Source organism: Papio anubis, chromosome 9, assembly GCF_008728515.1.
Source record: "Papio anubis isolate 15944 chromosome 9, Panubis1.0, whole genome shotgun sequence".
In the NCBI taxonomy this organism is placed as follows: domain Eukaryota; kingdom Metazoa; phylum Chordata; class Mammalia; order Primates; family Cercopithecidae; genus Papio; species Papio anubis.
This window is the reverse complement of record NC_044984.1, coordinates 20,579,099-20,604,973: the sequence shown is the minus strand read 5'-3', so window position 1 is coordinate 20,604,973 and position 25,875 is coordinate 20,579,099. Positions and strand designations below refer to the sequence as shown.

Below are 25,875 nucleotides of genomic sequence, written 5' to 3'. Positions count from 1 at the left end.
CCTCCAAGCTCTTTTCCTCACCATCACATTTTAATTTGTAACTGGACTGTATCTTCAGTCATTCAAAGTCCCCACTAGCTGAATGATTTGAAGAGTTTGAGGCTTACGAATTCCTCTCAACAAACCCTTCTCTTAGTGATTCTTTCCTCTGAATTTTTATTGTACTTTAACCAGATTTCTATCGCCACTTATCACATTGTATTGCAATTGAAATAGGTTGCCTACTTGTCTATCGCCATTGGACTAGGAACACCTCAGAGGGCATAGTGTTATATTTACGTTTTTACCAATGCTTGGCACTGAGAAGAAACTGAAGCAATAATTATAGAATTAGTGGTCATATACAAGAAATATGCGTTTACAAAAAAAAACCCAAACAAACCATTTTTCACATATAGGGAGTTTGTGAGATGGCTATATTTGAAAGCATTTTCATTATAAGAAAACAGAACTGAAGCCAGACTCTTCAGAATTCCTCCAGTTTATCATTCATTCATTTATTCATCAATGCTATATATTTAGGTACCAAGCACTGGCTGAGTGTTGAAGATGGAATGAATGACAACATCGAGCTCTGGAGTCGATCAGGGATTAAAAAAGAAAGTGCATTTCACTTAGTGGTCCCACCATTTATTTCCCCTAGAGGGCAAAGCCTGACTTTGAGACCAGGTGGAATTGTAGGGGAACTTCAGAAGTCAGGGACCAGGCCTCATTGGCCTCGTCAGGCAACGAGTAAGCAATCAGTGCGTGTTTGTTGAAACAGGTTGAAAAAAAATAGTCATCTTCATCAAATGAACTTTAAAACGGAGATGATCTAAATTCAGATGTAGTTTTTTAAGTCCTTTAAAGTTTAACTGAAATGCAACATAGAAATTTATTTCTATTTATACTAAATCTAATTGAACAAAATCTAATCGATTTTGTTAAAATCCAGAAGAGTCGGGGATGGGCAAGTTTTAGAAATAACGTGGCCTCCGCATTAAAGAGCCTGCGAGATGTGAGACCAGCTGAGAGCGGAGGCCTCTGGAAGGTGACCCCCTTATCTGGAGGGTGGGGGAGGGAGTGTGCACACTTGAGCCCTTGTCCTTGAAGGGGATTGAGCGAGCCGAGGGGAGGGGTAGGCGGTGCTCGGGTTTCCAATCACAATGGAGAAACCTAAGAGGCTGCGGAGGTTGTGGGGCCCCGCCCCCGCCCCCTCCTCCCTCCTTGCAGAGCCGGCGCCGGAGGAGACGCACGCAGCTCACATTGTCTTCTCCGCACTGCTGTTACTGAGGTCTCCAGCGCCTTCTCCCTCCTGGTAGGTTTCGGCTCAGGATCCTGAATCCTGGCTCGCAGACTAGCCTGGTGGGACGTGCGGGGGAGTAATTGTGTGGGGAGACGCGGGAAGGAGGAAGAAGCACATCTCTCCTCCGTGGCCTTTCGCTCTGAGCATCCGGCCTCGGGCCCTGACTCTGCCTCTCGGTTTGGGGCGCAGGGCGGGTCGTGCGCTGGCGGAGGAGCAGAAGGCGGAGGGTAGCAGCGGCGGCTCAGGGGAGTTCTATCAGGGGAGAGACTTGCTGCATTTGCAGCTAAAACCGGGCCCTGCTTGTCCTTGGTGGGTTCATGGCGGCCACATCACCCCCACGGCCTGCTGGCGGGAGTCGGGACACGTGCCCAAGTAGCTGGGGGAGGGGGACGGAACCAGGTGGCCTGTGAAGGCTGGACGATCTTTACCTCGAATATTTCAATCTACTACCAAGGTAATAGAGAAATGCCCCTGCACTCGCTGGGATGGGGAGAAAGGCACCTAGATGACCAGCATGTTTGGCGCTGTACTTATCTTTACCCGGCTCTCAGCCTTTCCGGGAGCTATGCGCAAGTTCTTTCCTGCAGGGCCTCTTTTCTTGATGCTTAGGTGCTTCGTTTACTTTACCAGCCTTGGGTTCTCCGAGTAAGGAAGTCCTAGACTTGTCCCCACAGACTTTACTCGGGGAAATCTCTAGCTTCTGCCTGCCCTTGTGATCTGCTGTTGTTTGCTGCCTGTACCCTGAGGAGGAGATGGTTTGTGCGCGCCGCGAGCAGTACAAGCTGCAGTAAGGGGATGGGGGGAGGGGAGGAATTCAAAAGCAAAACCTGAATCTTTAAAAGATTACAGTGAGAAAGATTCTTGAAAGAAGATCTTTGTTCCTGAAATTAAGGCACTCGCTTATTTCTAATGATATATATCCACAGCAGTGAGGAGACATAAGGGACCAAGACTCAGACAAATTTTTACCGTTTGTCGTTCTTTTTTTTTTTTTTTTTTTTTGAGGCAGAGTCTCGCTCTGTCGCCCAGGCTGGAGTGCGGTGGCGCGATCTCGGCTCACTGCAAGCTCCGCCTGCCGGGTCCACGCCATTCTCCTGCCTCAGCCTCCCGAGTAGCTGGGAGTACAGGCGCCCGCCACCACGCCCGGCTAATTTTTGTTTTTGTATTTTTAGTAGAGACGGAGTTTCACCGTGTTAGGCAGGATGGTCTTGATCTCCTGACCTCGTGATCCGCCTGCCTCGGCCTCCCAAAGTGCTGGGATTACAGGCGTGAGCCACTGCGCCCGGCCGGTTTGTCCTTGTTCCTTGCAGCCTGCACTCTGATGTTGGCACAGGCCCGTATATCATGCAGACCATTTTCTTCTCATTTCTTAAAACTCCTTTTAAGGAAAAATTAAAGAAAAGCACTTCCACCAGAAATATCTGAAAGAAAATCTGACTTGAGCCTTTAAATTGTACTTCCTGAAGTTTTCTAAGTTAAAAGGTCTGTCAGAACAACGAATCTGTATTTATATAGCCACCGTTTCTGGATTTTCATTTTCCACTGTTTCCTGGGCGCCCTATATGCCAAAATGATCGTAAACAGACCATCTGACAACAGTAAACTTAAGGGCAGAACAACTATCCATGTGTGTCCTTCGTTCAAGAAGAGATGCAGCATTCATTCTTCTGAGCCTGCTTAAAATGCAGGCCCTGGCTGAATTTGCTTCATTTTAAGGTCATCTGTTTGTGGAGACACTTGCACAACATTGCATCTTTCTTCTCTCTTTAGCGTCCACTAGGAAACTGTAAGTATGATCTGTAAAGGCGAAAAAATCTCGTTTTAATTTATCCTTACAGATGGGAGGAAATATTTTTTGGAAAAAAAGTAGCTATAAGACAAAATAGTTGTTACACAGTTGTCTCCAAATTCAGATACTTTATTCCAACTCAGTCCTGCTAACTCTTACTTTACATATACAGTTAATAAACTAGGCTTATTGCTTAGTCCATTGCAGATTAGAATTAAAAACTAGACTGGGAAGCACTGGTACAGTTTGAGACAGGTATGGTGGCCTCAGATGCGACAGTCTGACATAAAAAGTAAAAAACAAGTGAAAATAATGGACATTACAATGGGTTACTAAAATTATAAGTAATAAAATAATGGACATTACAATGGGTTACTAAAATTATAAGTAATAATGATGAAGAAAAGGTTTATTTGCCATCTGTATTCTCTGTTCAAGAAGGCAGGGTGGTATATATTTAGTGTACTATAAATTGCCATGGAATTGATGTTTATTTCTGTAAATTTTGCTGTTTTTTTCAGTTATCTAGAAAACATATCTGGTTATCTGATGGCACAGATACATTTGTTACTGTGCAGATCATTCATTTTCCAACAGGTTTCCGTTTTTTTTGTTGTTTTTTTTTTTGTTTTTTTTTTTTACATTTTGGGGGTTTTTAATTTGGATGGTTAGACAGAAACTGTTTCAGAGACTGATAGTCTCCTAATGTGATCCCTGAAAGGACAATGTATTAAGTGTCTACTTTCCAAGAAGCTTCTTAGGTACCCTAAAAGGAATTCAGGTTGATATTTTTGCAGACTCTGCATAAAAATTATTGCCATTTTACAGTCACTATGTATTAAGTATGCATTGTATGTACAGTACACTGTAACACATTTTGTGTGAGACAAAGTAGAAGAATCAATCCCTATCTTCCAAGAATGATAATAACCATTAATAGTAGAAATTATGTTCAAAATTGGCCATTTATTCTTTTTATCCAAGCTTAAATATGAGTTAATACTAGACCCAAACTTAGTTTACATAATTACATATACATTCTTCATAGGGGAAACAAATTAGCTAATTTACACATAAATATTCAGTTCTTTAGCCAGAAATAGTAACAACCTACTAAATGCATAGACTCATAGGGTGAAGGAAGAAATCCAGTTCCAATGGGCTTCATGAAAGTTTTTACCTTAATGAATTCTTCCATTAAATGGATCTCCTGGGTTTTTGTTTTGTTTTGTTTTGTTTTTTTCTTTTGAGATGGAGTCTGGCCAGGTTGGAGTGCAGTGGTGCCATCTCAGCTCACTGCAAGCTCCGCCTCCCGGATTCAAGTGATTCTTCTGCCTTAGCCTTTCGAGTAGTTAGGAAGGACTACAGGCGTGCGCCACCATGCCCAGCTAATTTTCATTTTTTAGTAGAGACGGGGTTTCACCATGTTGGCCAGGATAGTGTCAATCTCTTGACCTCGTGATCCGCCTGCCTCTGCCTCCCAGAGTGTTGGGATTACAGGCATGAGCCACCACGCCCAGCCTGGCCTCATGGTTCTTTAAAATACATTCTGCTTTCTAGAATATCATTAGGCTGATTTTAAGTTGTACTTGAGTTCAAAATTGCAACAGTATCATTTTAAGGATGATTTCTATTTGAATTTCCTATGCAGTTATATGTGTAATGTTTTGATTCTTTCCTTGCAGTGCAAAATGGCAACTCTTAAGGAAAAACTCATTGCACCAGTTGCGGAAGAAGAGGCAACAGTCCCAAACAATAAGATCACTGTAGTGGGTGTTGGACAAGTTGGTATGGCGTGTGCTATCAGCATTCTGGGAAAGGTACATTTCAAGAACACCATAGATGATAGAGAATTTCAGCATGTGTACACAGTTTCTTTGGGCACCTTGGAATTTTATTATATCTCTAAAAGGTTTCTTTTTTTCCTGAACAATTTGAAGTTGTAGATGTAATCCCACTTCACTTTTAAATATTTAAGCACGTATCTCCTAAAAGAATTATATTCTCCCTATGTGACCGTAATAGTTACTGCACTTAGAGAATTTAACACTGATGCAATACTATCATCCAGCATATACTATTAACATTTAAAATTCTCCATGTTGTCAAAAATCTCAAAATCATGCCATTTATAGCTATTTTCACTTCAGTGCGAGATCATGTGTTTCATACACTTGTCGTGTCTCTTCTTCTTTAATCTGGAACTGTTACTCAACCTTTCTTTGTTTCTTCTGTCGTTGACATTTTTGTAGCATCCAGGTGAGTTCTGTAGAATGTCCCTCAGTTTGTCTGTCTGATGTTTTCTTGTAATTCAGCTCGGGTTGAATTTATTGGGTGGGATTGGAACTAGGTGATATCATGTCCTCCTTTGTGCAGACCTTCAGGAGACACATGATGTTCAACTTGTCTCATTACTGCTGAACTTAATCCCCTGGTTCAAGTGGTCACAGCAAGCCTTCTCTACTGCAAAGATCCCTTTCCCTCCTTTAATTAATAAGCAGTCTGTGCATGCATGGCTTTGTGTGTTTGTGGGAATGTTCTGTTAAGCCCTTGAAACTTTTACTTGTTGGTTTTATTTTGAAATGATTTCAGATTTACAGAAAATTTGTAAGAATGGTAAAAAAATAAAACTTTCATAAATACTTCACCGACATTTACCAATTCTTAACATTTTGTTATTTATGCTCTCTCACCATATATACACATATATGTGTGTGTGTGTATATATATGTATGCTCATAGGTAGATAGATTTATAGATACAGAGATCTATAGATATAGATGTCCACGATATATATGTCTATATCTATAAATGGCTTTTTTTCTGAACCATTTGAAAATAAATTGCAGATATTATGCCCTTTACTTCTAAGTCCTTTAGAGCAGCAGTCCCCAACCTTTCTGGCACTAGTGACCAGTTTCGTGGGAGACAATTTTTCCACAGATGTGGGGTGAGGGATGGTTTCAGGATGAAATTGTTCCACTTCAGATCATCAGGCATTAGCTAGATTCTCTAGATTCAGTACTGGCCCGTGACCTTGGTTTTGGGGACCCCTGTTTTAGAGTACATTTCCTTAGAACATATTCTGAGATAATCAGTGCAATTATCAACATCAGGAGATTTAACACTAATAATATACTGTTTTCACCTTCCACTTCAGTTTTTCTTATATACCTCCATAGGCTTTTTGCCTTACCTCTTATGTATCCTTTATAGTTCAAACCACAGTTAAGCTTTCTTTAGTTCTCAAAGACTTTTGAGGAAAAAAGCCCTTTTCTTATTTATCTCACTGAATTGATTCCTTATTTCTTCTGCTGGCTGCCTTAAATGTAGGAACAACAAAAACAAAAATGCTGCCTTGCCTTCAGGAGAACACACTGTCCCTTTGTATCATATGTAAAGGCTGCCTGAATAACCCCTAACGAAGCACATTTCTGTTTTCAAAGTTTAAATTCTAAAGCAGCAAACTGAATCTTTACTGAGAAACACTTATCAAAAAAATAAACTAAAAAACGTAGTGGACACCAATGAACGTTTTATCCTTTTGCATTTCCTTCTAGCTAGCTTCAGTTGACTTAGGTAACTATCATTTAGGATAGCAGCTCCCTCGATTACAGGGAATTGAAATAACCACAATTTCATGCTCACTGTTCATGCCAATAAAAACAAAAAGTATTCCAGCTTACATCCTTTTGAAAAAAACATGGAGTATGTGCCATGTTCAAAGATAAAATACTTTATTTTAAACAACCTTAGGAGATAGGAGCTGTTCATATACTTGCTGTTGGATGAGATAGTTGATGCTTAACGAGCCTGTCCAGTCTCACATGTGGCAGTGGTAGAGCTGTATTTTGAACCCAGGGCTCTGAACTCTTCACCGTAGTGACTTGACAATTTTCATTTTATTATTCAATGCTACTGTTTAGGCATTTAGAAAAAAATAAATGCATTCATTAAATACTAGCCAGAGATTTTTCTTTCCTTCTGTTAATCTCAAAACTTGGGCCTTTCAGGAAACTATATCTGAGCTATCATGATTCTATAAGAAGTACCTTTATGATGTTGTAATCATAAATTTTAAATTCTCTTCAGTAAATAATTTAGTTGAGACTGTGCCTGGAGTTATATAACACTTTGGCTCAACTCAAGGGCTTAAGGGAATAGCCCCTGCTGCTACCACAGTTGGATTCTTCAGATTCAGAGACTATGATTTCTGTCTTTCTGGGGTTTGTTTTTTTTTTTTTGAGACAGAGTCTCGCTTTGTCTCCCAGGCTGGAGTGCAGTGGCGGGATCTCAGCTCACTGCAACCTCCACTTCCTGGGTTCAAGCAATTCTCCTGCCTCAGCCTCCTGAGTAGCTGGGACTACAGGCACGTGCCACCACGCCTGGCTAATTTTTTGTGTTTTTACTAGAGACAGGATTTCACCGTGTTAGCCAGGCTGGTCTCGAACTCCTGACCTCATGATCTGCCTTTCTCCTGACCTCATGATCTGGCCTCCCAAAGTGCTGGGATTACAGGCGTAAGCCACTGCGCCCAGCCCTGATTTCTGGTTTTCAATCTAGCGTTCTTTTCCCTTTATCTTTTGCAAAATGGAGTACGTTGCCTTAGAAATTATTTGGAGACTATCTAACAAAGAATATTTTTGAAACCATAAATACAGGAAAGAATGACTGACTTGTTGAAAGATGATTTTACCAATTAAAAATGTCTAAATATTATTTTAATGATTAAAGGTAAAAAGTGGTTCAAAATTGTGTTAATACGTGGTAAAGATTAGAAATCCCACTAGCTTAATAGAGAAAGGAAAATAACTCTGCATGTGGGTGTTTGTATATTACTTCATTTATTCCTTTCTGTAACCTGTCAGAGGATATTGTCATCTATATCATTATGGTTGAAAAACAAAATAAACGCAAGATGGCCTGGTGGTAAATGCCAGATCTGGCCTTTTAGACTCATAGATGGTGTACTTTGCCCCAAATTAAATGAAAGTATAGCATCCCGGAGGTTGAGGAGGGACATGCATTAGCTAGATTCCTGTGAAACCCACTAAAAGGCTCCCTAGGCACGGTATCCCACACCGTATAGAAGACTTAGTTATTTTTGGCTTCTACTTTTGCCCTCTCGGCTGACCCGTTGCTTATAATAACCATAGAGGCTTCATAAAACTAGTGGCTCTAAAAGCTCTCAGTCATTTTACAGTGCACATGCTGCACACATACATAAAATCCCAGGAGGCCTCTGAGATCCCTCCTGCCTGTTTCTCAGAGCAAAGCAATGGAACCAAATTCTAGGGCACCATACACGCATGAGCAGCAGACCTGCCAGTGCAAATGATATTTCATCTCTGACTTCATCTCTTCCTGTACTTTCTTCTGCCTCCCAAATGCCAATCTCATTTTTGTAAACTCTTTTTACTTGCATTTCCCTTCACATGGAATGTTGTTCAAACACAGGGTTGACCGCTTCCTATCATTCAGATCTTACCTGCAAATCTGCGCCTATTTTGAGGCAGGCCGTCCTTGCCTTCAGGCCTTCCCAGTAGCTTCAGCATCTTCCTGCCTTATATGCATTTAAAATTTCTGCCTTAGAGATTAGCCTGATTTGTTGTTTGTTCCTATTTCCTTCCTGTTACATTCCATGGCCAGAGACTTTATCGTAATAGCTATGCCGAGTAGCAGGATAATGCCAGGTATATATGATAAATAAATGAATACTTCTGCTATTGCTAGTGGCTGCACTCATATTTGTCAAACTTTGGTCATGGCTTGTATCTTCTACTGCCAGACTTTACTTTGCCCCATTATCCATCTCAGACTCTGCATTTTAACCACCAAGAGAGGAGGATCTGAATGTCCAACTCATGTTGTAGGGGTCATGAAGAGCTTTAAGGCAAGATTATCATAAATCCTTAGCTTCTAAGTCTGTCTTTGGTTTGAGTGTTTATCCTTGCTTCAGTCAACTATAGCCATGTTCTTGTGGACAAACACGGTATAACAAAGCTCTTAAGAGGAGCAAGGTAGGTAGAACGACAAATTGCAAAATAGTTTTTGCAGTGCAAGACTTGGCTTAAAAGTAAAACATAATGAAAATTTGGTATCTGTACAACCCACCTCTGGTATGTCAGCCAGAAACATGCTCAAATAGTATTTAATAATAATGTAGAAGTAGCATTTCAGAGGGGAAGAAACCAACTATTGAATAAATGGCACTTAATCCATTTAGCTAATTATTTGAGAAAGGTTATACCTTTTCCTCCTGCAAAATTGTATGCATACTAAATAAACACTTGGAGAGAGAGATATATATATATGTGTATATATATATTTTTTCTCTTGAGAGAGAGAGTCTTACTCTGTCACTCAGGCTGGAGCACAGTAGCACAATCTCTGCTCACTGCAACCTCCGCCTCTCGGATTCAAGTGATTCTCCTGCCTCAGCCTCCCGAGTAGCTGGGATTACAGGTGCATGCCACCATGCCCAGCTAATTTTTGTATTTTTAGTAGAGACAGGCTTTCACTATGTTGGCCAGGCTGGTCTCAAACTCCTGACCTCAGGTCATCTGCCTTCCTCGGCCCCGCAAAATGCTGGGATTATAGGCGTGAGCCACGACCCCTGGCCAACACTTAGGTGTGAAAATGAAACCATCAAATATTAAGGCACTCGTGGTAGTGGAAGAGGCAGAATATATGGCTGTGTCTGGTCCACACAGGACTTTAGATTAAAAGCCTTTTTGTTAAGTCTGTCACAGAAGTAGAGTAAAAATAAATACGTTTTTAAAAGCCATTTTAGTGATATATTAAGCAAGCTTTCAACAGTGGTTTTCTTGGTATCTAAGTGACCTTGATCCATAGTAAGAATACTGCTTTTGCAGTTAATCTAAACCTTGCCATTTTAAACATACTTACAGCTTAAGTGAAATATATGTATGGTAAATTCATTTTGTAAAATATGTGAATACAGATTTATTTAAGCCAAACAATAGGTCGAGTACTTAGGCACACATCTTCTATTTGCATGCCTCTGGATTTGGGTGATATTCAGTGCTGCAGATGCAGCTAAATTCAGTGTTACAATTATTATTATTTAAGTGTTGGATCTCTTCCTTCCTTTTCAGCCGCGAATGCACTTCTCAGGCAATTCTCTACACCCACTGAAACAGAGACAGGATCTGAGATCCTGTGACATCCTTTTCTACTTAAGCACTAAATTGTTTTGCCCTGTTGACTTTCAGCAGCACACATGTGATGTTACTAAAATAAGAGTGATATTCCCAGTGCTCAGTACCTTAATAGAATCGTTATGGCTGTTATCAAGTTGTATTGCATTAATTTAGGACCTAAAAAACACAAATGAGAACTTTGTGTGCTCTTATCAGAGATTGCAAAGAACAAAAGCAGCTTTAAAGGTGTCAAAACGTCTTTAAGGAAAAATGGATAAAAATTCATGCCAGTATTTGATACACATCGAAATGAGGAAATGTTTTGTACCTGATCCCCAACTCACAGAGTGGTCATTTCAAAAATCTGCAAGTAATTTGGTTGCTCAGAGCTAAGGACACATTCGATCATCGGGAGGCCTCAGTCTTAGAGAAACCCTCACAAGCAAGCCCACTGTAACTCACTTCATGAGACCAGGCAGCCACTTAGATTTTAGCAACAGAGGACAATGTTTATTCATTGTCCTGCGGGGAGCGAGACTTGCTTTATCTAGCAAGCTAAGTAGGTCAACTTTTCTTATTGGTTGTCTCCCAGCTCTCTGCTGCATCTCCCTCTGGTGGCCCCTGCCGCTTGTGCTACTCCACCTTATTCTTCAAAGTGCTTCCTGAACTCCAGTTACTTACCCGCCCCCCGTCCCCCACTCCTCCATTAATACCCTTCACCTGTGTAGCTGATCGCACTACTATTCTTAGAAGAGGTTGACCCTTGAACAACATGGGCTGGTTCATTTACAGGCAGATTTTTTTTTTCAGCCAAAAGTATATTGAAAATACAGTATTCAGGGGATGCGAAACCCACGTATGTGGAGAGTCTTTTGCATCCTGTGAATACTGTCCTTTCTGTATACTTGATTATGCCCAGATTTTGGTACACTCGGGGGTCCTAGAACCAATCCCTTGAGGATCATATATTGAGGAATGACTGTAATGGCATTTTAAACTGGGCCCCAGAATTGAAATATTTTACTTAGCTGATATTTTTGCTAACAGCCGTAACAACAGTAAAAGCAAGGACTCTGGTGATGTTTCAATAGGAGGGATAACCATTTTATAAATAGTTTATAAATTATGATTTCCATAAGATAATGGAGTTTCATAGGCGAAAGGTTGCTTAGATGCGTGTAAACCAACCACCTTTCTTTTCCTTTTTCTCTTTCACTTTTATGTAGACAACCACTTTTTTTTTCCTTTTTTTCTTTCACTTTTATGTAGACATTCTGAGAACATTTAAAAAGTTAATAATTCCAGGCCTAGCGCTGCCTATTCCAGGCCAGGCCTATAATCCCAGCACTTTAGGAGACCGAGGTGGGTGGATCGACTGAGGTCAGGAGTTCAATACCAGCGTGGGCAACATGGCAAAACACCATCTCTACTAAAAATACAAAAATTAACTGGGTATGGTGGCATGCACCTGTGATCCCAGCTACTCAGGAGGCTGAGGCTGGAAAATCACTTGAACCTGGGAGGTGGAGATTGCAGTGAGCTGAGATGGCACCACTGCACTCCAGCCTGGGCATCAGAGTGAGACTCTGTCTCAAAAAAAAAAATTATGACTCCAGACCAATATATTTTATTTTATTTTATTTATTTATTTTTTTGAGACGGAGTCTCGCTCTGTCGCCCAGGCTGGAGTGCAGTGGCCGGATCTCAGCTCACTGCAAGCTCCGCCTCCCGGGTTCACACCATTCTCCTGCCTCAGCCTCCCGAGTAGCTGGGACTACAGGCGCCCACCACCTCACCCGGCTAGTTTTTTTGGTATATTTTAGTAGAGAGATGGTTTCACCGTGTTAGCCAGGATGGTCTCGATCTGCTGACCTCGTGATCCACCCGTCTTGGCCTCCCAAAGTGCTGGGATTACAGGCTTGAGCCACCGCGCCCGGCCTGATCAAGATTAAATAGTATATTCATTACTTTAGATGGATTTTGAGTGGGGTACAGAGAATGACAATTGGAATAGAAAACAAAAGAAATCTGAGACTGGACAAATCTCAGGCACAGATTTGGAGTGATCTCATGAAAAAACCTCCCAGTCCTAGATTCTTCTGTCCATAAAACTCTCCTTGGCCGGGCGCGGTGGCTCGATCTCCTGACCTTGTGATCCGCCTGCCTCGGCCTCCCAAAGTGCTGGGATTACAGGCTTGAGCCACCGCGCCCGGCCTAGTCTACATGTTCTTAAAGTATAGTTTGTACCATGTGAACTGAATCCTTGTTGAGTATCCAAGTCCATGGTAAAATTCCCAAGATGTTTAGACCTTGGTGCTTAGCCATGTTAAAGATCTTTCTTTGGGTTAGATTGTGAGCTGAGGCATCCTCGAGTGGCTTAGGGTTCTAATGCCTGTTTTTGCGTTTACAGTCTCTGGCTGATGAACTTGCTCTTGTGGATGTTTTGGAAGATAAGCTTAAAGGAGAAATGATGGATCTGCAGCATGGGAGCTTATTTCTTCAGACGCCTAAAATTGTGGCAGATAAAGGTAATTTCACTTAATGCCCAAAGTGATCTAATATTTTTTCATGCCCCCCAAAACACATTTGGAATGCATCTTACAGCATAATAGATTTATTTGTAAGTAGGAAAAGTTTTGGAACAGTTATTTCAATAACTGTCAGTAAGATATTTATAATCTAGTTTAGTAAATTCAAATTATTGCAAAATTGTTATATAATTATAAAATATTCCCCCTTTTTCCTCATTTAATAAAAAGCTCTTCTTATTGCTCTTCTTATTTCTCTACCATATTCTACTTTTTATTTCTCATACATTTTATATTTGCTTATTAATGGACAGCTACCTAAAATGAGTTTGCTAGCCAGAAATGATCACTGATATGTCACCAACAGGAAATAACAAATTGGATTTATAGCATTGTTTGGCTTATTTTACCACCTTTCTTCTATAGGCCAATTTTCTTTCATCCATTTCTAGAAACCCACTTGCTACTACTAAAATGTACACGTAGCAAATTGACATTTTCCCATTGGAAGTGTATGTAGAAAATGGTTAGGTATTCCACACTCCACACTGCCACACTAGTTATCTTTATCCTAAAGCAGATGCTTAAAGATTTCTTATCTTTTTATAAACCTTTGTCTGTATTCTAAAACCTCTAGCAGGGCCTGCACAGCTCTCAATTTTAATATAACCTGCGTTTCCTCATGGCTCATCATCCTCCTCTCCTCCCTCAGTCTCTTATAAAATTAGTCTTCCCATCCTGGTGAATCTGGTGTTGGCAGTTTCTTTTCTTCTGGGTCCAGTTTATCGTCAAGGTCAAACTCACTTCTGTTAACCCTCTCCCATATACGTTCTACACATTTGATAAGTAAGATTTTGGGCTATTGTATTATAACGGCTTGTTGTGTGTATCTGAGAACCGGCCTGTTTTCGACCCCAGAAGTATTGGTATAAAGTAATTTCAATGCCTTGAAGAAACTAAATAATAGCTATTATTTATAAATTTGTAACATTCTGGGTACTGTGTGAAACATTTTGCACATATTATTTCATCTTCATCTTTGCAACAACCGTAGGAAATGTAGGGACTATAATTACTACCACTTTATGGGAGAGGAACCTGCCAAAGTATTAACCATCAAAAGCCACATTGTAACCTAGTTTAATTATGCGAATCATCCATAGCTATTGAGTCAAATGACCACATCAAATCGTGATATCTGTGTATTTTGAAAAAGGACACACTTCCTTAAGAAAAAAAGGAAATCTCCAGGGAAACTTGCAGTGCTAAAAAGCGAATAAGCTTCCTAAAAATATTGAGTATTAGAAATTCAAGTTTTAGTTTCCAGACAAAACCAAACACTTCAGTGCCTTCCTTCCCTTCCTAAATTTAACTTTTTAAGATAAAATAAAAGTAACTTAAGATTGATTGGTTTTGAGGTTTTTTAAATTTTTTTGATGTCTACCTATTGGAGTCACTGTTTACACTTCATTTTATCCCTGACAATTCATTGAATTCGTAGCCAAAACCATACTTTGGGGTCATCTTTATTTCCTTTATTTTCCGAGGCAGTTTGATGTTTGGATTATTGCAGTGTAGCTCAAGGGAGAAAAATCAAGCCACAGGAACATTGAACTTCAAGCCCTTACAATACAGAAAACTTAATTCACATATATGTTCTAGAAGCTTATGTATGGTTAGGCTTTTAGAGCATGTCATATAGGATATGTTTTAATGAAGAGTTGCATTTAAAGTACCTGTTTTTGCCTTTCTTTTTAAAGATTATTCTGTGACTGCCAATTCCAAGATTGTAGTGGTAACTGCAGGAGTCCGTCAGCAAGAAGGGGAGAGTCGGCTCAATCTGGTGCAGAGAAATGTTAATGTCTTCAAATTCATTATTCCTCAGATCGTCAAGTACAGTCCTGATTGCATCATAATTGTGGTTTCCAACCCAGGTATTATTATAACACTTTAAGTCTCTGTTCTGTTAAGTTCAGTGTTCTGGTGTTTTTGTGGTTATTGTTTTGGACTAAAATCAGTCCCAGTATTCATTTACAGAAGCAATTTACATGTCTTCTTTTATTGGCCCTAAATAGTGGTGTTTGCAAAACAAATGCCTCTGTCCCAGGCCAAATGTTCAAAATATGTGACAAGAGTTTTATGTAAAGCAATGTCATGTTTTTGCTTCATCTGGCTTGGTTATAGATTCTAAAGGCTTTTAAAACTTTTTTATAAAGATTATCCTGGGATGGAGAATGAAGCATTCGAATGTAGCTTCAGTTCATAAGAAACATTTTAACATATTTGACGTTTCATTTTCTGGAAAATCCCATTATACAGAATTGAAACAGATCAACTTTGAAAAGAAGTATATAAGAAAGCCATTAAACAATTCTGGTTTAAAGATAGAAATAGACTGAATTGATGGACAGATATATGCTAACACCAAATGCTCTGACTTAAAAATAGCTTTCCTTGCTAACTTAACATCTACAGGATGAACATTAAACCTTCTAACTAGAAAGAATGCACTTTTTTAGCCTTAACAGCTAAAATGTGCTCTATTTGATACTGCTTTTGTCTATAGTTTGCCACCAAAATTACTGCATGTTGGTGAGCATAGCAGGTACATTGAGAAAACAGTAAATAAACTGGACTGATTATCTCTTACACGTCACATAGAGAAACGTTGTGAATAAGAGCTAGGGGAATCCCCACAGTGTCTTGAGTATTGAGAGCTGAGAGCCAGCGAGGACAGAGGTTATTTCCATATTTTTACTCTCTGCAAACCAAGATTGGAGTTTATTAAATGGTTCAGTCTTATATATAAAAATTCTCATAAATATATATGTGCCAGGCCGGGCACGGTGACTCATGCCTGTAATCCCAGCACTTTGGGAGGCCGAGACGGGCGGATCACGAGGTCAGGAGATCGAGACCACCTTGGCTAACACGGTGAAACCCTCTCTCTACTAAAAATACAAAAAATTAGCTGGGCGTGGTGGCGGGCGCCTGTAGTCCCAGCTACTCCGGAGGCCGAGGCAGGAGAATAGCGTGAACCCGAGAGGCGGAGCTTGCAGTGAGCCGAGATCGCGCCACTGCACTCCAGCCTGGGCGACAGAGCCAGACTCCGTTTCAAAAACAAAACAAAACTATATATATATATATAGTTATCAGGTAGATGTAGAATAGGAATGATAAGTAGCTGGCACATAGTAAGTTCTGCATCCTGTGCCTCAGGCAGGCATCACTAAATGATTATATAACTTTCTAGATATAACTTCACAGCTGGATTTTCCAGGGAGTCACTTCCACTGAATCAAAGTTGGCAAGGAAAAGTTATCCAGTACCAAATGTCCTTGAGTTATCATAGCCATTGTCTACAGAGTAGTGTGGGGGTAGAGGCTGCAGCATTAACTTTCAGCTCTTCACCTTCCTTGTGTGCACATTTTTTACTTTTTACATCTTAGCCTGCAAGTGCTGTGATCCTATCTGGATCAGCAGAAGTTTTATCTCTGTGGTTTTAAGGCTATGCCACGCTGGAGCAAAGGTTCTGACATAGATGTTCTTTTATTAAATAGAAATGTTTAATACTATGTATTATCATAATTGTTTACTGAAGAATTCCTCATGCCCAGAAAAATTTATGGTAGCAAGATTTGGAAGTTTAGTAATCAAAGACATCTTGATTTATGATGACAATCATAATTACGAATGTTACAATTGGTGGACACTTAACTGACCACCTGGTTCAACCTGTTTGCTTTTTTTCAACTTGAAGTTAATCTGCAAGGTTCTTATGTATTATTGTTTCACATAATAATGCAAATGTGAAAGCACAGTATTGCATTTTTCATGTCTTGCCATCTTCATATAAGGCTTAAAAGCTTGTTTTTGTCTCTCTCATTCCTGTTCCCTCTAACAATGAAAAGATAAAGTATTTACCTCTTTCTGGCCACATCTCATTTGAGGAATGGGGAAGTGGGAAAACGGAAGTCAGGGCACCCCAAGCTGCCTAACAGTCGAAGCTGGTTTTGGTTTACTTACATATATTATTTCCAAAATTTTTAGTGGACATTCTTACATATGTTACCTGGAAACTAAGTGGATTACCCAAACACCGCGTGATTGGAAGTGGATGTAATCTGGATTCTGCTAGATTTCGCTACCTTATGGCTGAAAAACTTGGCATTCATCCCAGCAGCTGCCATGGATGGATTTTGGGGGAACATGGCGACTCAAGTGGTAAAGAAAAAGAAAGAAAAAATTACTTATGATATTGGTTTTATCATTTTGAATTTTTCATTTTATTTCAAATTTTATTTTTATGGACTTTGATGTATTTAAGAACAGTTGCAAAAATAGTAGTTACTTTTCTATTATATTGCATATTGCTTTATCATTTACTCTCTCATCTGTCTATCTACCTATCTATCTATCATCTATCTTTACCCTGATCAAGTAAGCATAAATCAATTCTTCAATTCCCTCACTTTTTTCTCCATAAGTTCTTTACTGTGTATTTCCTCAAAACAAAAGTTTTCTTTTGCACAACCACATTACACTTACCAAAATCAGGAAATGTAACCCTGAAACAATATTATCTAATCCAGAGTCTATTATTCACATGTTACCAACTGTCTCAGTAGTGTCCTCTAAAGCTTTTTTCCTAACTCAGAATCCATTCTAGGCTCACATATTACATCTACTATATCTCCTTACCCTCCTTCAATCTGGAACAGTTTCTCAGTCTATCTCTGTTTCTCATGATCTTGGCATTTTTGAAAAGTTAGGTGAGTTATTTTGTGGAATGTCCATCAATTTAGATTTGTCCGATTGTTTCTTTATCATTAAGTTGAGCTATGAACTTTCGGTGCACATACCACAGAAATGACCCTATAGCTTTCTCATGGCATCAATCCAAAGGCATGTAATGTCAGTGTGGCCAACAATTGGTGGCACTAACTGTGATAACTCAGTTAAGGTTGTATTTTGCCAGGTTACTCTGTGTGAAGTTCCTACTTTTCCTTTGTAATTTATGAGTAATTTGTGGGAAGATGTTTTGATGCTGACTAGGAAAATGATTCCTCATCAATTTTTCTCTACTAAATTTAGCATCTATTAATGATTTGTGGTTGATTAAATTATTACCATGATAGTTGTCAAACATGATCTACTAATCCCATTTCTTCTGTATTGATTAGCTGCACTCTACTGTAAAACAGAACTTTTTCTTCTTCCCTCTTTATTCATTTGTTGATATCAGTATGGCCTCAGATTTTTATCTCATGTCCAACATATTGTCACTATCACTTGTAATGCTCAAGTTGTCCCAGGCTTTTCAAACTGACTCTTATGTCTTTTTTTTTTTTCTTAACCTTTCCCATCAATTTTTGAGCACTTTCTTGCACAATAAGTTGCGCCAGTCTCATTTTGAACTTTCCCCTGCCCAGCACTAGAATCAGCTGTTTCCCTAATGAGCCCTCTTTCCTTTTAGTGAGGAATGCTCTTTAGAAACCAAGATTAGGGCATAGATGTGCTTGTGCTACTGGTATATCTTTCCTTCCAGGCCCTTTGAGTAGAGAGAGCTATTACATCCATTGTGTTTGCTGAAGGAGGAATGAATTAGGTAACAAAAGCTTATAAATAACTTGTGTCTACTCTTCTATAATGTAAAATAAACCTTATCTCAAATGAAATTTTGTTTTTAATAAACTTAATTTTAACTATCAATTATTTAAGTAGTAAGAAACTACGATAAAACTAAATATTTTCTTTAGGAACTTAAAGAATTACACATAAATTAGTAATTCAAAAAGAGCAACATTAAAATCACGTTACACTTTTTTTAGTGCTTCGTGTTGAGACAAAAACTATATTATAAATGTTTTAAATTAATATTTTTCTCATTTAAATTAATACTTATATTTTGAACAATTTTATGTAAAACTGGTTTTGAACAATTTTGATTCTGTTTCATAGATCTAAATCTATTAAACCACAATATATTGAATAAGCTCGTGGTAAAAAAAAAATAAATAAAATCATGCAATATTGAAACTAATAATTTAAAATATTTTGATAATAATGATGATAAATAATACTTTTATTTGACTGAATTCATTTCTGCCATATATGTAAAGGAATATTTTCTCCCAGTAAGCTCAAAGTATAAATCTTCCTTTGAATTCAGTGGGAGTTTGAAATGCAATTTCAGTGAAGGGTTTATCTTGGTGTTAAAAGAATTTGTTCTTGAAGTTATAGCATAATTTATTTTTGCTTTTTTATATGATAATGCTGACTTTTTTTCTGACACATCATATCACTTTATTCAAGAATTCTTTACCTCCAAGGACTCGTCTGAATTTTTGTCTGGTGAAATTGTAATGGTCCTATGTGTCTCTCTTGATCAGATTAATTTGAGCATGGAAAGATTTTGGCAAGTCAGCTCGGTAACTTTAAGTTCGGCTCTCCCATCTTAACAAGATAATGTGACTAGCAAGTTCTTAACTTCTCTGAACCTGTTTCCTCATCTATAAAATAAAGATAATTATGCCACCTATGTACTATATAAAAAGTACTTAGTACAATGTCAGGTGTATAGTAAAAGTTCAGTAAATGCTGGGTATAGTTTATACATTGCTAGGCCTATAGATAAGAAATGATGTTACATGTTCTCTAGTTCAATACTTTAATTTGAGTGAGAAAAAAAAAGGTAAAGTAGGTTAAGTAGCCATTGAAGATCTTTTCGTTAATGCCATGTCTACAACTAGAATTATGTCTTCTGATTCCTGTCTAATGTTCTATTCTGTTAGTTATGGCTGTTATTTTTCCCAAAACATCTTTTTAAAAATTTTCATGTTGATCTATATTGTGTACGTAAAATGAAAGAGAATTAAACCATGCTCACTAGACATGGTTATGCCGATTTCACAATTTTCATCAAAAATTGTGAAAATATCCAATTACCCTGACTTGCCAGAAGTTGTGGACTAAAAGGGGATCTTATGTAGCTATAAATAGCTTTTCCCTTCATATCTGTTTCAACCATACTAGATTCTACCCCACACTTTTGCTCTTATTTCCAGAGTCTACAACGTTCTCCTCCAAAGGTCTCCAAGGAACGTATAATTTAGGGTTTAAGGGCCAATTCAAAGGCCTGTTTTGTGTAGTTCTTTCTGATACTCTTCCCCCTTAAATTAAGTAGACCCTTATTTATAATTTTTACCCCACTTTCATAATTGTGCTTTATTTGGGTTTTATTCTAGGATTTTTTTCTTTACTCTAGAATAAAGGAGCATATATTAGAAAAATATGGAGGAGAAAAGTTACACATTCCTCAAACCAAAAGTTTAGCATAGTCCCCGACTAGAATCCCTGTGATTTCACACACCTAGAGAGAAGCAAAGATTTTTATTTTCTTTGTAACTATGACACAGCAATTCTGCTTTGCACTAAAATTCTTGACATTTAAAAGGTCAGACATGTTGCTATTTGAAGGCAAATGTCAGCCTTTTGGGGGACTATACTGGAATGTACTGGAGAGTCACTTATTGGAGCAGTTCCAGTTGATATTCAGTAACTTGCATCATAGGTGAAATTGAACTAAAAGAAGAAAAGATTTTTTAAAATAATGTCAGAAATATCTGCAATGCCTTTTTTTTTTTTAAACAGTGGCTGTATGGAGTGGCGTGAATGTGGCAGGTGTTTCTCTCCAGGAATTGAATCCAGAAATGGGAACGGACAATGATAGTGAAAATTGGAAGGAAGTGCATAAGATGGTGGTTGAAAGGTAAGTGAAAGGGAGCTTGATTTTAGATGATTAATTTCAACTCTACTTAAATAGAATTATAAACATTTTCCATGGCTGTCTGCTCAGATAAACTCTTAATGTCGTAATTATGCAGCTTTTGAAACTTTTTGAAAGCTTTTTGAAAGCTTTTGAAACTGGTAAGACTTTTACACTGGTCAAACTTGTTATGCCAGTCTCCCTAGGGAAAGTAAATATTTTCTCTAGCAAAACTATTGTAGAGGTAAGAGGAGCAAAATGTGGAATTAACAAGTGAGAGGAGTCTTCAGATTGCCTCCTTGACAAATAAGATGGATTTATTTAGAAAAGTAAACTTAGACACTATTGGTTTCATAATTGGCCAAAATAAATAAACTTGCTGGCTGATTGCTAACAGTGTTTAAGTTTTAATAACAAGACTAACTGATGTCTCAATTATAGAATCATTTTGTTTGATTTTAGTAATTTTTTTTTTCCAGGAATTTGACCTACATGTGGAGAAAAAGAACCATAAAAAAGTTGAAAGAGTCTTTATAATTTCAATTAACATATCCCTTTATTTTACAAGTGAGAAAACTATGGCTCACCCAGATAATGTAACTGGCCCAAAGTCTTCTAATGATTGGGTGTCAATTGCATTAAATCCTAATTTTCTGATACTCAACTAGAGTTATTCCTGCTACTTCTCAAGTACCAGGGTATTTATGGGTTTTGAGAGCTACAATTTGTGCTGAAAAAACTGCCAGGCAAGATACTGTTACCACTTTTATTAGTTAGTTGATTATAATATGTTAGGCGACAATGGCAAGTGGGACCTCACAATTGAGATATATTTTGTCCATTCACTTTTATTGTTTCCTGGTTTTATGTGTTTGGAAATATGTTTACAAATTTGTTAATCATGATTGGAAAATGTATATTTTTACCACAGTGACTTTATAAATCTTATACAATAAACTAAAGTTATCAAGCATTTATATAGTGTTTATCATGTAGTGCTTGCAGTTTTAAGCATTTTACATATATATTCACTCATTTAACACTCAAGAAGGGAACACTAAGGCAAGAAAGGGTAAATAATTTGCCCAAGATTATAGTTAGAGACAGAGCAGGTGTCAAAGTCAGGTCTGGTTTCAGGAATGATTGAGTCTTATTTCAGTGATGTCTGTTATAATTTTTTTAAGTGCCTATGAAGTCATCAAGCTAAAAGGATATACCAACTGGGCTATTGGATTAAGTGTGGCTGATCTTATTGAATCCATGTTGAAAAATCTCTCCAGGATTCATCCCGTGTCAACAATGGTAAAGGTAAGACAAACTACTACAAAATATAATAATATGATTTCTAGCATTGTATTCTACAAAAAGATTCATTTAAAGAGGCCCAGACCAGATAAAATCATAGTTCACGGTTATTTCTGTCTCTTAAGGTTTTATGTAAACTATTCTCATTTTCCAACAGAAGTCTTGGACCACAAGGGCAGAAAACTTACAGAATCTAAGACATTCAATAGATTGTTGTCATTTTTTATATAATTAATATTAACTCTGGATCTTTACTTAGCACATTCTTAAAGTATTGATCATTTGAATAAGCGTAATAGAGTTTCATTTAAAGTTGGTGTACTAAACTCTAGATTGCCTTTCATATAGCACTTGGTATCTTAGCAAATACAGTTTAATTCAAAAGCTGTGGAGCAAATGCACAAAACAGGTAGAAGTTAATTATTTTTTAAACAAAACTAAAAGTATATTAAAATATTTTGTAAGACAACTGAGTCATTTTCCACAAGTCAGTATAAATCAAGTGTGTCAATAATTGGGTAATTACTGAGTCTTCGGGTACAAATATAGGAATTTGTTTATTCTGTCTAGTTTTGTGTATGTACAAAAGTTTGGAAATTAGAAGTTTAAAAACTTACGTTAAGGTATGTTTAATATAATTAGTTATATAGTTAAATTGACTCTGAATAAATTGCCCACACGAACTGGTAAAGTGTTTTGGAAATTTTGTTTGTTTGTTTGTTTTTGCAATTCTTGGGTGTTCCAAGCATCTTGCCTTTTAATGGTCTTTAACTGTTACCCAGGACCTCATAGGTTGGCTACCACCTGAAATTTCTTCCTAACTAAAAGTCTTTAAGCAACTTAAAATGTCATAGAAAGTAATCCATTAAGAACCACAATTAAAAGCAATTTAATTTGAAGACTCATATATCAAAATTTATTAAAGTGTTTTTAAGTAGAAGAGCAGTGTTCAATAAAATACATATATAATAAAATTAAATAAGTACTTGTTACTTACAAATATCTAATTTTCTCATAGTGTATGTTTGCACATTCTATGTATAAAACCTAATTCAAAACGTAAGTATTGGGGAAATGTGGACCTGTAAGTGATGAAAATTAGATTAGGGAATGAGTTCATGCCTATCAAGTTTACTACAATTCTTTCTGTTGAAACATCGGACCTTTGATTATTTTTTCCCCCTCTTTAGAGTTGAGATCTTGCTCTGTCACCCAGGCTAGAGAGTAGTACTACTGTCATAGCTCACTGAAACTTCAAACTCCTGGGCTCAAACAATCCTCCCGCCTCAGCCTCCTGTCTTTGATCATTTTTACTTACAGTTTCATGTCTTAATCTCAGTGCTTTGTTGTTGTGGCAGGGGATGTATGGCATCGAGAATGAAGTCTTCCTGAGCCTTCCGTGTATCCTCAATGCCCGAGGATTAACCAGCGTTATCAACCAGAAGCTAAAGGATGATGAAGTTGCTCAGCTCAAGAAAAGTGCGGATACCCTGTGGGACATCCAGAAGGACCTAAAAGACCTGTGACTACTGGGCTCTAGGCTATAGAAATTTAAAAACTACAATGTTATTAACTCTGAGCCTTTAGTTTTCATCTGTGTACATGGATCGCAGTTTGCTTTGATCTTCTTCAATATGTGAATTTGGGCTCATAGAATCAAAGCCTATGCTTGGTTTAATGCTTGCAATATGAGCTCTTGAACAAATAAAATTAACTATTGTAGTGTACTTCTATTTCTGGGATTCCTTCTTTAATGATTTCTGAAAGATTTCAGTCAATCTGTCAAGTCATTCTTACCACACATCGTAAATGTCCCTAAGTTCCAACATCATCTACACTCCTCCCTCCGAATGACCCAAAAATGCTTTGTTGCAACATGTGTCATGGTTTGTTGTTGTTATCCTGAGAATATGATTATCATTTTAAGGTTATAACTGAAGAAGTTGTAACAGATGTCAATATATATGACATTTATAAGGAAGCCCATTTTAAAAGGAAGAATGCCTAAAATGGAAATTTTGTTAGAATTAGTTCTATTTCACAGTGAAGGAGAATGAAAGTTTGGTCTGGATTATTCCGATTCTGGCTACTTGGAGCTAGCATAACATGTGAATTTACAGGGAAACTTACGTAGACTTCCTTTAACGGTGTTACAAATTTACATGTTATGTAGAGGTCAATTTAAGTAGTGTTTAAAACATGGTTTTTGGTGTCATATAAACCTGGACTTGAGTGCTGGCCTTATCATTGATTAACTGTGATCTTAATCAAGTTAGCTACTTAATCACTCCTAATTCTCATTTTCATCACCTATAAGACAGTGATGATAACAATACCTCTTCAATATGGGTTGTTTAAATGAGAAAATTATGTAAAACTCTTAGCACATAGCTTGGTCATCATGGTAGCTAACATTTAAGTAGCGCTTACTGTTCCAAGTGCTTCATAGATGTTAACTTATCTGAATCATCCCAACTGTCCTATAAGGTAGTGCTGCTTAACCCCAACACTGTTGACGTTTTGGGCTGAATGTTTCTGTATAGTGGAGGCTGAACTGCACATTGTAGGCTGTTTAGCAGCATCCCTGATCTACCCAGCTGATGCCAGTCACACACCCCTGCCCACAAGGTGTAACCAAACATGTCTGCAGACCTTGCCAAATGTCCCCTGGGAGGGGGTGACGAGAATCACCCCTGATTGAGAACCACTGATCTAAAGTGTGTATCCTTATTTTACAGATGAGGAAACTGAGATACTCAGATAATAGCAACTAAATAACAGTACCAGGATTCAACCTATGCAATTAGGTTCAAAATCCTTTCTCTTGGCCGGGCGCAGTGGCTCACGCCTGTAATCCCAGCAATTTGGGAGGCAGAGGTGGGTGGATCATGAGGTCAAGAGATTGAGACCATCCTAGCCAACATGGTGAAACCTCATCTCTACTAGAATGACTTAGCCGGGTGCGGTGGCACGCACCTATAGTCCCAGCTACTCGGGAGGCTAAGGCAGGAGAATCTCTGGAACCCAGTAGGCAGAGGTTGCAGAGAGCCGAGATCGTGCCATTGCACTCCAGTCTGGCAACAGAACGAGACCCCATCTTGGGGAAAAAAAAATCCTTTCTCAAGCACAGTGTACTATAATGCAGAAAAACTTACTGTCAATTTTTTATATCTTTTTAGAATAACATTGATATTCTTTAATGCTCCAGCATATTATGCGGCTACTGTTATTTCTATATTACAGAAAGGGAGATGGCCACAGTTATTAAATTCCTTTTTCATACATTTCCAGTTAATCTGTTGATATGATGATCATATCTAGATGTAAGGAGGAGGGTTAATTTAGCATATGCTTCTAGTTCATTGTTTCAGTTTCTATGTGAATGTTGAATTTACAATAAGCCAATAGTTTCCAACCTTGAATTTCATGGATCAGTTTAGAATTGTTTAAACTTTGTTTAAAAGGGGGAATAGACACATGCGTAGGTTAAGAAGCATGAACAAGTTTGCCAACTTTTCATTTTGCCAGATAAGCACGTGGAGAAAAAACTACCCATTTTCTACCATCATACAAAAGAAAAGACATTTGAACGCCAAAATAATGGGAAGACCACAATCTCAAATGTATCAGCTATCCTGGACCATGGGCAGAAATGCAGAACCCTTGGGATGGCAGAGCCAAGAGCTGGAAGAAGGCTGGGCTGTCAGTTTGCATGCAGCTGCCTGTACCAGCTACTGACTGTCTGCTTCCCAGTTGCTTTTTATATTAGGAGAAAATAAACTCCTATCACTGTCATTTTAAGTATCTGTCTCAGCTAACCAATTAATTCTTTTTTTTTTTTTTTTGAGACGCAGTCTCGCTCTGTTGCCCAGGCTGGAGTGCAGTGGCGCGATCTCAGCTCACTGCACGCTCCGCCTCCCGGGTTCACACCATTCTCCTGCCTCAGCCTCTCGAGTAGCTGGGACTACAGGCGGCCGCCACCACTCCCGGCTAGTTTTTTTTGTATTTTTTAGTAGAGACGGGGTTTCACCGTGTTA

General features: G+C 38.3%; 1 protein-coding gene across 2 annotated transcripts; it reads left to right on the top strand.

Moving 5' to 3' along the window:
• The first annotated feature begins 1,073 nt into the window (after positions 1-1,073).
• On the top strand, positions 1,074-23,565 carry LDHB (lactate dehydrogenase B). 2 transcript variants are annotated; one of them, XM_003906098.3, is made up of 8 exons: positions 1,074-1,297; positions 4,760-4,894; positions 12,648-12,765; positions 14,526-14,699; positions 16,816-16,989; positions 20,419-20,536; positions 21,718-21,841; positions 23,197-23,565. In XM_003906098.3, exons 2-8 carry the CDS (start codon positions 4,766-4,768, stop codon positions 23,362-23,364), a joined length of 1,005 nt encoding a protein of 334 aa, XP_003906147.1. In that variant the 5' UTR covers positions 1,074-1,297; positions 4,760-4,765; the 3' UTR covers positions 23,365-23,565. The 2 variants fall into 2 exon arrangements, with proteins under 2 accessions (XP_003906147.1, XP_009178616.1); XM_009180352.3 differs by lacking the exon at positions 23,197-23,565 and having other exon boundaries at positions 21,718-22,084.
• Positions 23,566-25,875: the final 2,310 nt, after the last annotated feature.